Raw genomic sequence first — 16,991 nt, forward strand, 5'->3', positions numbered from 1 at the left:
CCGCGTTCAAAACAGCCTCTAAAAATTCTTTAAAACCTGTATTGGTTCTAATTATAATAAAATATATTATCTTCATCGAAGAATTTGAATCACGTAAAAATTATTATATTGTGTAATTATTATTTTTACTTTATGTTTGTGTGTTTAATCCTGAACAAACAAGCTTCATCTTTTTTTGCTTCCAAAATGCCAAAAGCAACCATTGCCTCCGGTGGTCGCTCCCAGAAGCTTCACCACTGCGACCACTTGCATCTATCATTATTATTGCTATCAAACTCCTACTAAAAATCTCCACCCACCCCTTCAACGGTAGAGAGAAAGAACTCTCTGCTTATTACACAATCGTCCTACGACGAGAAGAGTTGGTTTTCCCTATGAATTAAGCCCATCTCACCTGCAACAAATGCATGGTGTTACGTTTCCTATGTTCAGAATTCAATATTAGCCAATGTATTTTTTTTTAGAGCAAAGTTTTGTTCAACATCCTATACTCTAAGAAATGTAAGGTTGGAACGTGATAGCCCTTTTTTTTTTCAAATCTATTTTTTTTTTTTTAATGAATTAGATAATCGAATTTAAAGACTTCCATTTGCAATACTTTAGTTTAAGTCCATTACTACCATGGATACTCAATGCTTGATTGCCACTGTGGCAAACATGTTATGGGCACCAAGAAAGCAAGAGTAGATATGTCAGATGATGGTGAAAAAAAAATCTTTGAATTAGTTTTAAGAATTGTATCTCTATATTTTTAAGATTTTTAATAAAAGCATTAACTTTTCTTCATTGCTCCAATGTTTCTAGCAAAAATCTTCATTAAAATCTCTTAATGTAATTCCATGAAAAATCTCCACGATAAAATCTTCATGCCTACAAACTTGTTTCCATGAAGATTTTCATTGTAAAATCTCTATACCTTCAAATGTGTTTCCATGAAAATCTTCAAAAAAGCTCTCACGTTTCCAAACATATTTCCATGAAAAATATTTACGGCAAGATCTTTATGTTTCCAAGTATGTCTCCATTGAATCTATATACACGTCTCTAATGTCTCTAAAAGGATTAGTAATCCTTCTTCGAGTCCCCTTGATCATTTATCTCTAGAAGAATCAATGATCCTTATCTGGATCTCTATGATCAATGTTAACACAATTACAAGGAGAACCTCATGTAGACATGTTCACAATACACAAAGAGGCAACATTTTCATGCACACACACCCACAACATGTAACATTTATACTGTAAGTATTTTTTCCCTTCATTTCTATTAGTTAAGTTTTTCAAACTCATTTGTTTAAAGGACTTCAAAGAAAAATAATGGTGCATGTTTTTACAAAGAAGAAGAAGAGGAGGAGTAGGATGGCATCCAATTTTAACTTTAAAAAATTATTTAGCTTTAACCCAATTTCATGAAAAATTTCTAGTTGCTAGCACACATCTCGATGTACTTTTTCAAGTTACAACGAGTTATAATGGTTAAGACTATAAACATACTTTTACTAAGCTCAAACTTTTTTATAATTTGCTATGACATACTTTTTTGCAAGTATATATTTTTATGCAGGGATGACACCATCTTTTCTAGTTAATGGTCAATAGTGCATTCATGCACTACATTCGATACATTCATGTGCTTCCTTTCTTGAACAACACTTTTTATAGCCAATTAGTCACAAGCAATCATCAATCTCTCTACCAATAAAAATACAAGGCACTACAATAAATAATGAAAACCAATATTTTCACCTATCAATTGTTGTGCAATTCTCCATGTCTTAAACTAATATAATATAAGTTAATAAATACTTTAAATCACCAGATAAATAAAAGTTTCTCAGACTTAATAATTTTCTTTCTCCAATGATTCACTATATGTTTTCTCTTAATTCTCTTGCACATTATTTATATCATATATCTATTAACTTAAGCATCAACTAATCTTAATTACATAAGAAATTTATTTTTTCAGGAACAATTGCGCCTATAATCAAGCCTATATATCTTAATCCAAGATTGTAGCACATGAAAAATCCATTTTCACGTTTTCCACGTGAAGTCTTTTCACAACTTCATCATTACTAACATATAAAAAAGCTATAGATTGCATGAAAAAAGCTTGCAAAAGAGAAGGAGATGAAGCTACCGTTAGGTTTTGATGCGATAGTCATCATGCGACCACATGCATGCGGTGGCCGGCCACCAATGAATTGAATGTTTGCTTGATTATGTAATACTCTGCTATCATTTGACAGCAATCTCTCTCTCTCTCTCGTGATCATAGAAATAATTAAAAGACATTTCTTTTCCTCTAGTAAAAGAAGTAAAGGGAGGGACACCTTTTTTTTCTCCAACAATACTCTAATAGCATCTATTGTTAGGCACACAAGATCACAAGCCTTTACCTTCTGTAAACCTTTATAATTATAAAGGGAATAGTAAAATTATATTATTGACATCAGAATATTATATAGTTTACAATGATGGGGGGAAATTAAATCTAATCACCTTTTTCAAATCTATACAGGACATGACATGATGTAGACAGGAGAAATTAATTTTTGGTCTAAAATTTTCTTTCTAGGTTTACCCTTTACTGGTGATGAATCAGGGACTATTGCTTTGTGGAAATTAAGACAAAGATCTGTTGTCATAATTTAATGTCATATACGGTATTTTAGATTTGAATATACATGGTATGAAATAATTATATCATATTGATAAAATAATCTTTTTTGAGGGAGTGTTTTTAATTTAAGAATACATTGAAACAATTTTTAATATTAAAAAGATATTAATTTATATTTTTTAAAGAGAAACACACTTTTTAAGTGCATTACAGCACTCCTAAACATTTTTTTTTTAATGAGTATAATAATATTCTAATTTGATAACAAGCTTGCTAGTTAAATAAATTCACTTTTTATTTACTTCATAATAAATAATTTATATTCAAAATTATTATTTTAAATGCATAAAATTGATGATATAAAATACTTTATTGAAATCATTTATAAAATAATCTTTAATCTCAACTATCTCGTAAGGTGAACCCAAATATTCTTTGCCGTAATAATAATTAAAACTCCTTTGTTCCCTTCAAAATATTCTCTTTTTAAACAACATAAACACAAACATATATATTTTAAAACAATATCAACTTGCTACCCATACATTCTTGTCTTATCTAAATTAATTATTTCCTTCCCTGTCGAAAAAGAAGCCTCTGCTTTCTTGATCATGAAATAAAAATTAAAAACCTACAATCAAACTAAATATATTTCCAATGTTACTAAATCTCCACGTTGTTGCTATGAACATTAGTGTAATTCAACATGGGGAGTTAAGCAATTTAAGTATACTCATCTGGAAAATAATAATTATTATGTATATTTGCTAAAGTGCACAAAATCACATATTTACCCCCTCCTTTCTCGATCCTTTCCTTCTTTATTTTTCTTGAACAAAAACTCCATTGATCTAAAGGTGGAGTTTTCTAGAAATATCAATTCTTTATCCTAGCAGCCACCTCTAGTAATAGCATACACCCTTTGTAGGAATCAGGCACAGAAGTCAAAGAGAATAATCCACAAGAATAATGGGATATCCTTCCATCCAAAATTTTCAAACAAGCAGTACCATAACAAAGAAGAAGAAGAAGAACCCTTTTCAGATTTTTCATCTTCCTCACGGAGGAAAATAAGTGTTTAATAGATTATATTTTTTAAAAATAATTTCTAAATAAAAAATATAGAATTTTTTTGTTTTCAATTTCTTCATCTCTTCTATTCGAATAAAATAATCTCGTACTACTTAAAATACATAGCCATACGTAATGTACAGTTGTACACTCTTATTGATAATGTCAAGAGTTCCTACCGACAAATTGTTTTTGCCAGGTCCACGAAATCCCTCCCTTCACAACATAATTAAAGACAGACAAATTATTAATGAAAAAGAAAAGAAGAAGAAATTTTACAAGTGAAGCAGCCATCTTGGAATGTTCATCGATCACCAGGGAAGGTGTGAAGCTAGCTGCTGGATTTTTTTGGTTTATAATCGGACATCAACTTCTTTGTCTTTAATATTGATACAACTCCAGCCTCCTGGAACATAGAGTGCATAAATATTTTCTTTTATTCTTGTAGCAAATGGGTAAGAAACAGAACCTCCACCGGCTTTCAAAATCCACGGCCTGTACTTTTCCTCCACAGTGTGGACATGACCCTGAAGCTTGTTGCCTGCCTAACTCCCTCTCTTCTTCATCACATAGAAACACAAAACACATCTCTGCTGTTCTGTCTCTTTCTTTGCTGGCTAGAGCTAGCTTGCTTGCTTGATGATGATGATGATGATCTGAGATTGGAACTGTTTGAGTTGAGTTTGGATGTTGAAAAGGTGAAGAAACTATGACAAGAGAAGAATTTTGAAAGTGTCAGGGAGTATTTAAAGAGGATGAAAGGTTCGGATTGGTTGGCTGATAGAAATTAGAGTCTCACGTGAAGACAGCTTTATGCCTTATTTAGTTTCTGTAGTAAAGTTAGGTTTTTTTTCTGTTATTTTTTCTCAGCAAAAGAGTTTGTTTTGGCCCACTTTGATTAATACTTAAGATAATCATTAACTTACTTAAACAATCAGTTTAAAGAATGGTTAATTTAAGACTTCAATGAAAAAATAAAAACTTAAACATGGAGCAGTGACCATCATAGTCATAAAACTCCTCTCAGTATAGAACAAATTGGATAATTCATTGATTCAGATTTTGATTTAAATCAGTTTTTTAATTTGCATCATATTTTATTTTTCTAAAACAAAGGTTGTTTTGGTAAATACAAATAAAAATTGATTAATTGAATGACAACTTGACTCAACCACCTTAACTTTAATAATGAATTAAGTTAGATTTCGAGCTGAATTTTATAATTATAATCATAACCACAGGAAAACACCTACGACAATGTATATGTATCAAAATACAGGATATTAATTTTATCATGCGGGTTGAAATTTGGTTTGTATTTTTGGATTATATATCATCAGTTTTACTGATAAATTTTTATTTGATAATGTGATGAGGTGTAATTGAAAGTATATTTTACTTGGCCATATTTTCTAAAATATTTAGTTAATAAAAATATTTTTATTTAAAAAAAAAACCATAATTATAAAAATACTATTATAATTTATGACACCCACTTACAATAATGATATGTATCTTTCTATAAAAGAAAATTGAATTTGATGTCGACTACCAATTTAAGCAAATATTGTATCCTTCTAATATGAAAAAATTACTTCTTTTTAAATTATTATAAATATTCGAGTTAGTTTGTATGTACTTTATCTAATTTTACAATAATAATATGTATCTTTTTATAAAAGAAAATTGGATTTGATGTCGACTACCAATTTAAGCAAATAATGTACCCTTCTAATATGAAAAAAATTATATTTTTTTAATTATTATAAATATTTAAGTCAGTTTATATGTATTTTTAACTAATTTTATGAAATTTTAAAATTATCAATAATGTAAATTTGAAAAGTAATTTTAAAACAACTTTTGTAACATTGAAAAGTAAATTCAATTTTGACTGTTGGAGTACTACTCAGAAATTTATATAAAAAAAATTTGCTTGAGCATGGCACTGGTTAGCTTTGACACATTGTAAGGTTTGACGTTTAATTACGATGAACATGTAGCCAGGGAGGAACTGCGCTTGTTAGAGGAGGAGACCGCGAATGCGGGCACACCAGCAGAGCTAGATTGGGTTAAAAACAATTAATCCATGATGTAAACAAAACACTTAATTAAAGAAATATATCATTAATTATAGCTGAGCTCCAAAACTAAATTGTGGTCAGCAGGGCGGATGGGGAGCACACGAGCTAAACTTTAAAATCACCGTCTAAAAGAATTTATCCTTTTAAATACACTAGACTAGTATAGAAAATACCCTAAAATCATTCGAGAATAGAATTTACTTTGGTCAATGGATGAACTAGTTCGAAAATTCTTTTATTATTAAATCAGAAATATAAAAAAATAACAAATAGAATTAATTTAACAAAAATTATTTTATTCGATAATTCTTTCATTGAATCGAAGCTTATTAAAATCGTAGTGATTTAATTTATTATGTAGTAGAGAATTGTTGTGTGTGTGTGTGTGTATTGTATTAATTAGAAGTGATTAGAGAATACGATGGAAAACAGAAAAAAGAAAAAGAAAAAAGAGAGAGGTCGGGTTGCTTTTGGACGCAAATGGAGGCGGTGAGGATGCTAACAACAATGAAGAAAGGTCAGTCAAACACGTTTCAAGTTTTTCTGGTAAAATTTGTTGCGAAAACACAGCCCAATTGAATCTTGGCCATCACATCACCATTCTAAAATGGCAAGCAGAATCAGGCTGCAACCCTGCTTGTCATGATCACTCACTGGGTTCCATTGAACCTTGTTTTTCTTGGTCCCATGCATGATCTTGACGGCCCTGATTCAACCAAGCTGGTTTTTATTATTTTTTTGACTGTTCTTCGTCGGCGCCCGCCCAAGGGTTCTCCCAAGAAGTTTACAGGGCAGCCAAGGCAGTTTGTTTCTTGAATTGAAGAAGTCAGCTGTGGTGACCTCGCAGACTGACGTGTTTTTGAATCGCCTGCACCGGAAAAAGGCTGAGGTTTGTGCCCGTACGTATGCTTGTTTTCTAGTTTTGAAGAGGGGATGTGCTTTGGGTAGGTAATGAATGCTCAACGTCATTTGCCAAGAAAAATATCTAGCCAACCGGACGATCATTGAACCCACAGAAACTCGCAAGGATGGAAGGATTTTTTTCTAATTATAAAACCTGGAAGATGATCAATCCAGGGCTTCCATTGTCTAGATTAAAAATAAATAAAATAAAAATTAACTTAATTTTATCCAATTAAACAACCTAGTTGGCTCACAACTCAAAATGATCAAACTAGAGTTCTCAAACCACTTATTTGTTTTTTTTTTTTTATTAAAACAACATCATGAAAAATTTGGCTGAACCTAGATTGAGCATTGCACTAAATGAATCAGGTCTTACTCCTAATGTTTTTTTGTAACTATGGAATATTCTACTCATGTTGATGTCTCAATTATTTGCACATGAATTTGTTTTTGAAATGTAGTTGTAGTTACTTTTTTAAAAATATTTTTTATGATAAAATATCAAAAAATAATATTTTTTTTTATTTTTAAAAAAATTATTTTAAAATCAGCGTATCAAAAAAATCTAAAACATAAAAAAAATTTTTCATAAAAAAATTAAATTTATTAAAAAACGGGTTAACCTACGTTTTTAAATGCAATCTCGATTAGAGATTTGATTACTATTTTATGGTGTGATTTCCTTCAATTTATAACATTTATTTACATTTTTATTAGAATGTTGACATGGAGTGCAAACCACTTTTTAACTAGCTTGAGGGTAGTGTTTATTTGTAAAATAAAAAAAAAAAAACATAAACTTAATAGTATTTATGGCTGGATTAAGAGCCTGTGGTTTCTGTAAACCATATTTGAGAGTGTGTTTGATTTCTCTCAAAACAAAACCATATTCATTTTTTATTTTATTTTTTCAATATAATTTAACAAAACACTCCTCATGCTTGATATACAATGCTTGCTGTTCAGGACCAATATCATCACAAGTATATATAGCCATGAACAAGTAAAATTGTTTGTATTTTGATTGCTTTTCATTTAAAAGGTATCATGACATCATGTTGGGAAACAATTAAATTTATTTTTACATGTGAAACTAAATTAAATACTTGTTTTTTTTAATTATTTTTATTATCAACAACGATTTTAATCAAAACTCCTAAGAAAAACCTTTTACTCAAAAACTATTACAAAATAAATTTAACCAAGCATATATATAACCAAACTTAGCATCTAAAAGTGATTTTTTTAAAAACCATAACAATTAATTAGTATTTTTTAAAAAAAATACTAATTAAATAAAATTTAAACATAATAGATGTAGTCTTGATCATCTATTCCATTCTATATGAAAGAATCAAGTTGAAATTCCAAATTTTAATTGTCGGATTGTCCTCTTGAGAATCGATATAAAAACAAATAGAGAAAAGTATTTTTCAAATTTGATTTAGGAAAAATTTTGTATCATTGCAGAAAATTTTATTTGCTTTTGTTTTTTTTTTTTTTTGAAAAAAACATAAAGAGCTGGCCATTCGTTAGTAAGAAAATTTCAAAACCAAACAAAGTAATTTAAAAAAAATTACAATAATGATGGTTGTTTTCTCTTAATAAAAAAATCAAAAACAAATATTTTTTTAAAAACTTTGAAACTATATTTTTATCAAATTCTTTATTGTTTTCATCAATTTGTTTTTCCTGTTTATTAATTCTTCGGTGAACATCTGCCATCGCTACCTCCATTATTTTTCCTTTAATAATTTCAAATTAACACTTTATCTCATTTTTAATTTTATAAATATAAGTATGATTTGGTGATATATCATGTTAGAACTTGTGTAAAAAAAACTAACATTCATGTGAAAAAAATTTGGATTTAGCTATATTTAAATTAATTAGACATAAATCAAATCAATTAAATATAAATTACATCAATCGATATTATAAACTATATCAAGTAAAATGAATAAGGATGAATCATTTAAATAAAATAACTATAGTTTAGAGGAAAAGGTGTCGAGAAACCTCCTTGAATTAATTTTAGTATAAGAGTTTGGCAAATACAATATTAAGTATAACCTCAATGAATTAATAATCTTTATTAATTATATAATATTTTTTTCGACTTAAATTTAAAATTTTAATAATATCTTGATTATATAATATCTTAATTAATTAATATTTTTTATGATTTTAAAGATATTAATTTATAGAGGTATAATTTTATAGGTCTTAAACTGTTTTTTTTTTTTTTTTTTTTTTTTTTTGCATTTCAATGGCCTAGCTGGTAATTACTAGAAAGGCAAAACAATAATGGCACGAACACATTAACATCTCCACGCCACTGGGGTCTGCCGACGTGGTAGCAAGAGAGTCAAAATGTCGACATATATGACAAATTATGACAAATAAGATGCTGAATTGTTGATTGTTGTGACATTTAATTGCCAGGATTGATGGCCTGCGCTATGTTGTTGATTAAGATTAGGTTTTTTTAATATATAAATAATTATTCATATTATGTTAGTGTTTTTTTTTAATAAAAAAATGTGATTAAAGTTATTAAACTCGATTAATTTTAATTTCACCTAATTATAAATACTTACAAACCACGTACAAGTGAAATGTGCTATAATAATTACTTACAAACTACGTACAAGTGAAATGTGCTATAATAAATACTTACAAACTACGTACAAGTGAAATTATATATATATAACACTGAACCATACCCAATATTTTAATTTCACCTAATTATTTTTATTGTAATTCCCATTTAATTATTAATATATTTATGATATTAGAGTTAATTTCAAAAATAATTAAGCAAAAATTCAGGAAATTTGCATCCCAAATCCCACGTCACTGCTTACCAGAGCTATGGAGATTATCCTCATCACCAACATGAATTTACTATGCTAACAAGGTTAATTAAGTTTTTCTTCCTTTTCTTTTTCAATGAACATCTATCAACGTGTTCCATAAGGATCACCATTTTCTGCTGCTTCTGTATCATGAAAGACTTATCATTATCATAGCTGTAAAACCTAATTTTAAAAATTGTCTTAGATTAATATGTAGATCACCAAATCAATATCGACCACTTATTTTTATTAAAAGACAATGTAATTTTTAAGTTATGATTTGGTTAAGAGTATAATTATGATTGTTTTTTAAAGTATTTTTTATTCTGAAATACATCAAAATAATGTTTTTTTATTTTTTAAAAATTATTTTAAGATCAGCGCATAAAAATATTCTAAACATAAAAAAATAACTTTTAATAATTTTTTTTTTAAAATAAATATAATCATATTTCCAAACACTCATATTAATTAAAAACTTGTATTGGAGTGGCTAAAAATCCTAAAATTTTTGAATCAATCTACCAAGGGTTGGATTTAACAGTCCTCAAATTCCCTTTCCATGCACATGAGGCAATAATTATTATTTGTGGACCAACAACAAGTTCACATTAACCTACTTTGTCTGATAAACAATTAAAAAAAAAAATCAAAATCGTAGAGAAAAAAAAGAAGTAAGCTCATGTGAAATTCATGATCGCGGTGATTATGAAATGTTGAATGTCATTTATACTCTCCGTGGCTAACTCGCTACCATTAATTTGCTGACTTAGAGAGACGGCGTAAACTAAGGATTATTTGAGCAATAGTTTAAGGCTCTCAATTAATATTTTTTTTTAAATAATTGATAAGATATATTTGTTAATTATATCTTATGAAATGAAAATTATCTCACTTAATAAAAAACCACAAGTAATAAATGAAGTTTATCCAAGGCTTTATCAAATATACATTAAAAAATATTTTTTAAATATTTTATTTATAGTTTTGTCCAAAATTCTCATTCATCTTGAGCCAGTTTTGTGCTGATTTGTGACTGTTATCTATAATTGCAATTTGTTTGCTCTATGCCAGCCAGGTGCAGCAGGCAGTAAACAAGTTCATTGTGATTTCATGTCAATGTAAAACACTGTTTGGCACTTCCGTTCTAAACGTGTTTTGCCTAAATTTAATTTTTTTTTTTTTTGCTAAAATTGAGTTTGGTTTGTACTTTTTGGATCGTTTTATGTGCTGATGTCAAAAATAATTTTTTTAAAATAAAAAAAATCATTGGCATGTATTTCAGCACAAAAAGTTATTTGAAAAGCAACCGCTACCACACTGCCAAACACACTTATATTTGTGTAAATTAAAAGGAATTAAATAAATACCTTGCTGTTTTTTTCCCATGGCCATAATTTTCATGGAACTTGAGCAATAATATTATTCACAATTTTACACATAGAAGTTATGCTGCTGGGGGGATTCCAAAGACAGGCTGTGTACCAAAGGGCATTTACAAGTTCAGATTTTGGTGTAGGATGTCTCTTGGGAACCCTGAAAGGCCAGGGCAAAACTGTTGCCAACTAGAACCATTTTATAGTTTTCAATAATTGTTATACCTTTCCATTCTATAATAATAATAATAATAATAATAATAATAATAATAATAATAATATTAAACAATAACATTTATGAATTTTATAAATAATCCATTCCTATGAGAACATATAATTTTTTAGATTTTATTGACTCAAATTTTATTTATTTCCACTAATTGGTTTTGTCAAATAAATAGATGAAATTGATTTCAAATAATGTGAAAGTACTAGAAAAATATTGTTTAAAACCTAGTTATAAAACTCATATTAACTTTATGTGTTGACTTAGGATTTAAACTAACCAGAGTTAAAAAAAAAAAAAAAAAAAAGAAGAGACCCGATCTAAATAAAACTTAGCTCTTACCATGTTGGTTTTTTTTTTAAAAATTTTTTTTTTATTAAAATAAATATTATGTGATCAACTTGAATTGATCCTCTAGACCATGCATGACCCGAACCTAAAGATTTTTATATAAACGGATTTTTTACCTATGAAAATCCAGGCAAATACCTTTCTTAAAACTCTCAACACCTACTTAGACATGCACATTGATGAAATATGATATTATGGACTACAAAATGTTGTCAGCATACAGATATTTTGTTGAAGACAACGAATTTTTTTTGTTATTTTTAATGGATAAGCATAAAAAATCTACATTATCTTAACCTTGCAAGTAGAAATTTTTATGATATATCCTTAATCTATTGTGTTCTTTGACTCTTGATTAGATTGATGATTTTAATTAATTATGGACGAGGAGTCATATCCATTCATAGCCTTGCACTTCTGGATGAACACTGACCTGACTAATTGATTTCCATATTGTTAATTCAATGCTTAAACTCTTAAACATAGTTAAAATTTGGGTGTTCGTCTAAATTAAGAAACGACTCGCGCGATTCAATGGCTGATTATTTCGACAACATTAATTTCCAACCCAATCGGCTGGTCTTGCTGTTTAAGATTATCGCCATAATTTTATAAATTTGAAAAGTAAACATTCAATTTTTCAGATTTTATGTCCTAGAGAAAAATTCAAATTTTTATTGCTTTCCCAAAGTTTGATTTTTTTTTTTCAAAATTTGAAGTATTTTTTAAAATTTATTCTGTCTTGTTTGATGGCCAAATTTAGCACCCGCCCCCAAAAGAATTTCTTTTCTACCTAATGAAAGATTAAATATAAATAACTTGCATAGAAAAAACAGAGCAGACAACAACATTTCAATGAGATACAACAACATCCAAATAAGAAAAGTATTAAAGAAATCATCTAATAAATGGTTTAGTGGTAAAAACTTAGAATTAAAAGATTTGATCTCTTTATGATCTTAAGTTCAAGTTATATGGTTACTAATATGATGGCCACTAAAAGCTTATATGGTCGTTAATTTTATGGCATGTGGAATTAATTGAGATACGCGTAAATTAATTCAGACACCTACATTAATAAAAAAAAAAATTAAAAGGGATGTTGATTCTAACACATTTAGTGTTATTAAAAATATTTCAAATGATAGGTTAATTAAGTAACTTATTAACTAATCTAGGTTGAGTTGATTGGATTTCAAATTAAATTGAGATGTAATGTGACTTGATTAACTTAATTAGTTAATTTAAAATCCAATCAATCATGTCAAACTCGATTTAACTTTAAAAATAATATCATTTTAACATTAAAACATATTAAAATAATTTTTTTTTAAATTATTAAACATCAACTCAAATTAACTTATCAACTTATCAACTCATTACTTTGTCATCCTTGGCCATATTTAGTTGAGAGGGACACCTATCCCCCACCATGAAACTACAAGATTGATTTCTTTTTCTCTTGGTAGGACAAAAGTTACAAAACAACTTCACTGATTCAAGCACAAATGAAAAGATTGTGACTTGTGATCCGTGGTGAATATTAACCCTAAGAATTTGAAAATTATAATTATAATTTTCACAAATTTAGTTTTATCTGAGACTTGTTCGCGTGGGGTGGTGCAAACCTGAGGAAATAATGGAAAGGATAGCAATATTAAAGATTAAAATAAGATTAATCATAACGTCTTTTCCTGCTTTCGCATTATAATAAGACACAAGTGCCAACCTTTAACCTCTAATGATGTAATTAAACTTTTGATCAAAAATTGACTTGAACAACATAAAGTATCATGTATTAGTATTATGTTGGAAAGTATTTTTTATTTTAAAATATATTAATTTTTTTTTTACAACAAAACTACTATAAAATACTAATTTTTTTTTTAAATAAAATATATTTTATAAACATACAATAAAAGTAAAAGTGATCAATACTTTCAAATACTGGACCGTAAAGAGAATTGTAGTTTTTATTTCCTTTTAAGTCGAGAGCGTTGGAAAACGCAGTATAAATCATATTTTTTTTAAATTTTATTTATTTTTATATAAAAAAATATTTTATTTATTTTTAAATTATTTTGATCATAATCTCGAATACATATAGAATTTTTTTCTTCTTTCAAGCTTGCTTTTCGGACTTTTGCCGTGCCCACATCAAACTTCATTAAACGTAAGCCAAGGATAAAATTGTTCACAAGTTGCTTCTTCTCGAAGCTCATTTGGTCATTGCTTGCGATAGTTCAGATTTATACATCATATTGAGTTTTATCCGAAAAGAATTATGTGAGCGGGTTAATTTAAAATTGTTAAAAAATTATCCTTGATTTAAAAATTTAAAATATAAGTTGATATTTAAAAAATAATTTTATATTAATTCTTCTCAAAAACTTGTTCAAATTCATCATTCTTTTGAGTTGATGTTTTGTAATCTAATTAGGAAATACTGCATAAACAACCCTATAATCTCAAATTAATTAGCAAGTATAAAAATATAAAAGAATAAATACAATTAATTATCAACAACTTAGATCTATTTTACGGATGAGATAATCATAAAAATTCATTATAAGAAAACAAAAAATTATAATATATCATACAAAATTACTTTCTTGTTTGAGATCTTAAATAACAAAAAAAACTCAGTTTTTATTTTTTCTCTTCTCTCTAACAACGGGAATATAGAGAATAGAGACTTACACAAATAAACTTTAATCTTAAAATAAAACATGTTTAGTCTTTAATACATGAACAAAGTATATTAATATTTATTTATTTTATTTCAACTCATAATTTAAAACAATCCCGACATAAAATGAATGTGACATGATTAAAATTTTTGATTGCTTGATAAAAAAAAATTAACATCTTGTTAAAAACAATCTTAGCTCAAAAATCCAAACTAAATGTGTGACTAAGTTAATATGAAAGCATGATAAATCTTTTTATCATGCTTAAAACATGATAAATTTTTGAGTCAATTGTCGGGATGAAATTAGGTGAATTAGTGCTTGTACACGGACTTGATTTTCGTGATTGAGAAAATAACTAGAGAGAGAAGGAAAAAAAAATTTTCCACTCAATTAAAAATATAATTATAATTACTTTTTAAAATATTTTTTTATTTAAAATTACATAAAAATAATATATATTTTTATTTTTTAAAATTTATTTTTCATATCAATACATTAAAATAATCTAAAAATATATTAATTTTTAAAAAATAAAATTTTTTTTTATTTTTTAAAATATTTTTAAAAATAAATATTACCGATAATTGATCACCACTTTCTTAATTTTTTCAACGAAGAAGAATACTGATGCACTAAACTCCAATCAGTTTTTCTTTTGCTATAAGTAATAACAGTAATAAAATTGACGAGAAGGTGTCCTTCATTTATCATAATCATTCGTACAATCGGCGGCCATCAAATTCATATCCCAATCAAGTCCCAGGATCAATGTTTCTTGCTTATGCAAAAATATTTTTATACACTTCGAAGGGATCAATAAGTATTCTTGCATTTTCTCTAATATTTACTAGAAAACCTCACTTTTAATAAAAAAAATTTAATTTAAAGTTAAAAAAACTTACACTGAGATAATTTAATCAAGTATATATTAATCAAAAAATATTTTAGAAAATAATGAATATAATATAATTAATATAAGGTTATATTTTTAAATTTAAAAAATTATAGTAAGGACTTGATTGAGTTAATTTTTAAAATTATTTTGAATTAATATATGGATGTTATTTAAGGGACAAATTGATATTTTATCAATTTATAGGATTTTTCAGATTTTACTATAAATAATCAGCCATGTTTTTTTTTTTTTTATATAATTGTTTATTAGATAGAGAAAAAAACTACATGTAAATCATATGATAAATAAACTAACACTTTAGGTATAACAATCTCACTCCTTTCTAAATAGAAATTTAGTATATTTTTTATTTATTTATGTGGGTTATTATTGAAGCCCAAATAATTGAAACGGTTTATAATTTGTAATAATCATCTTTTTAAAAAATTATTCTAAGCAGAAAAATATCAGATCTTTAAATAATAAATTCATAAACAACACTAAATCTGTCTTATAAAATTCTAAAAATTTCAAAATAATTTTATTTTATTATTTATACTGTGCTTCTAATTTTCAAAGATCCAATATAATAAACACACAACACTTATTCAGGATTGAAAAATCTAATTCAAGAGCTATCCCAACTGGAGATACCTGAGTCTAAATCAAAGTCAATCTAAGATTTTATATTTAAAAAACCTAAAACAGTTTTTTTTTTTTTTTTTTTTAATTCATGAATCCAGACCAGGCCGGTGAGGCACGCGCCGCGCCAGGTCTTGTAACTATGCAGCAGAGGCACCATAATAATTTCTTTTGATTTGGAAGACTAAAACTAAGGCCCATATGACATGATGTCCAAGGCCCATTAATATAGTAGGCTTGGTATGATCTCACCTACAATCCACCCCTTACAACCTCAAAAAGAAAAAAGCCCACCCACCCATGTTCCAGAAAGTACCATAAAGAAAGCCTTCTCTCCACTTTACTTTCATCACACCTTATATCCATCAATCAACAACCTCACCTCTCCAGCTCGGTCCTGCTCACGATTCAGACACTGAAAAACCATGTCCATAGTCCCAATTGGTAACCAAGGCGGTGAAATCACAAATCCCGCCTCCTTAGACACATGGGATCCTGAAGAGTTCTTCACTTCACTGGATCTTTGGGACCCGTTTCAAAACTTTCCGTTCCCTTCATTGTTTTCCACTCACTTTCCTGCCTTTCCAAGGCAAACCCAAGTGAACTGGAAGGAAACATCAAGGGCGCATGTGTTTAGAGCTGTGTTTCCTGGGTTTGGCAGAGAAGATGTGCTTGTTTATATTGACGATGATGATATGCTTCAAATAAGTACAGAGGATGGTAAGTTCATGAGCAAGTTCAAGTTGCCTGATAATGCTAGAAGGGATCAGATTAAGGCTGATATGGTGAATGGAGTGCTTGCTGTTACTATTCCTAAGCAAGAAGTTGCCAGTTATAGGCCCGATGTTAGGGTTGTTGAGATTGAAGGTTCTGACTGAAAATCATGTGTTGATTAAGGACTATAATGTAATTTACGTGATTAGGCTGTAATTAGAGTTTGTAGCAGTGTGGTGTGGCATGTCACATGGTGTGCTCTGTATTGTATTTTATGAGCCTTTGTGTTTGCTATGTAATGGCTTTTGTTTGTCAGTTCACAGTTTTTTGCTGCTGTTGCTAATTTATCAATCCTGTGATGTAAAACTGAGCTTGATAAGTGTGTCAGGAAAGATGATCGAGAATGTATTGTAATCTAAAATGTTTTTTTAATTAAAAAATATATGTTTTTTATTTTTTATTTTAGCATATTAATACTAATGAATTATTGAAATTATTTTTGAAAAATCTTTTAAAAAAAGTTGAATAGTAGATTCCAATTCAAGCG

The 16,991-nt window shown here is 27.9% G+C and overlaps 2 protein-coding genes across 2 annotated transcripts; one reads left to right on the forward strand and one right to left on the reverse strand.

Annotated features, from left to right (window-relative positions):
* Positions 1 to 3,721: 3,721 nt before the first annotated feature.
* On the reverse strand, positions 3,722 to 4,509 carry LOC118039561 (uncharacterized). Its single transcript, XM_035046292.2, has one exon. The coding sequence runs from the start codon at positions 4,285 to 4,287 to the stop codon at positions 4,081 to 4,083; it is 207 nt and encodes a 68-aa protein (XP_034902183.1). The 5' UTR covers positions 4,288 to 4,509; the 3' UTR covers positions 3,722 to 4,080.
* Positions 4,510 to 16,059: 11,550 nt separating this feature from the next.
* LOC118039560 (18.5 kDa class I heat shock protein) lies at positions 16,060 to 16,904 on the forward strand. Its single transcript, XM_035046291.2, has one exon. The coding sequence runs from the start codon at positions 16,156 to 16,158 to the stop codon at positions 16,606 to 16,608; it is 453 nt and encodes a 150-aa protein (XP_034902182.1). The 5' UTR covers positions 16,060 to 16,155; the 3' UTR covers positions 16,609 to 16,904.
* The last annotated feature ends 87 nt before the right edge of the window (positions 16,905 to 16,991 follow it).

Source organism: Populus alba, chromosome 18, assembly GCF_005239225.2.
Source record: "Populus alba chromosome 18, ASM523922v2, whole genome shotgun sequence".
In the NCBI taxonomy this organism is placed as follows: domain Eukaryota; kingdom Viridiplantae; phylum Streptophyta; class Magnoliopsida; order Malpighiales; family Salicaceae; genus Populus; species Populus alba.

Bases quoted from the DNA above. Each gene is read 5' to 3' on its own strand.
- LOC118039561 (XM_035046292.2), bottom strand. From the start codon at position 4,287: ATGTGTTTTGTGTTTCTATGTGATGAAGAAGAGAGGGAGTTAGGCAGG.
- LOC118039560 (XM_035046291.2), top strand. From the start codon at position 16,156: ATGTCCATAGTCCCAATTGGTAACCAAGGCGGTGAAATCACAAATCCC.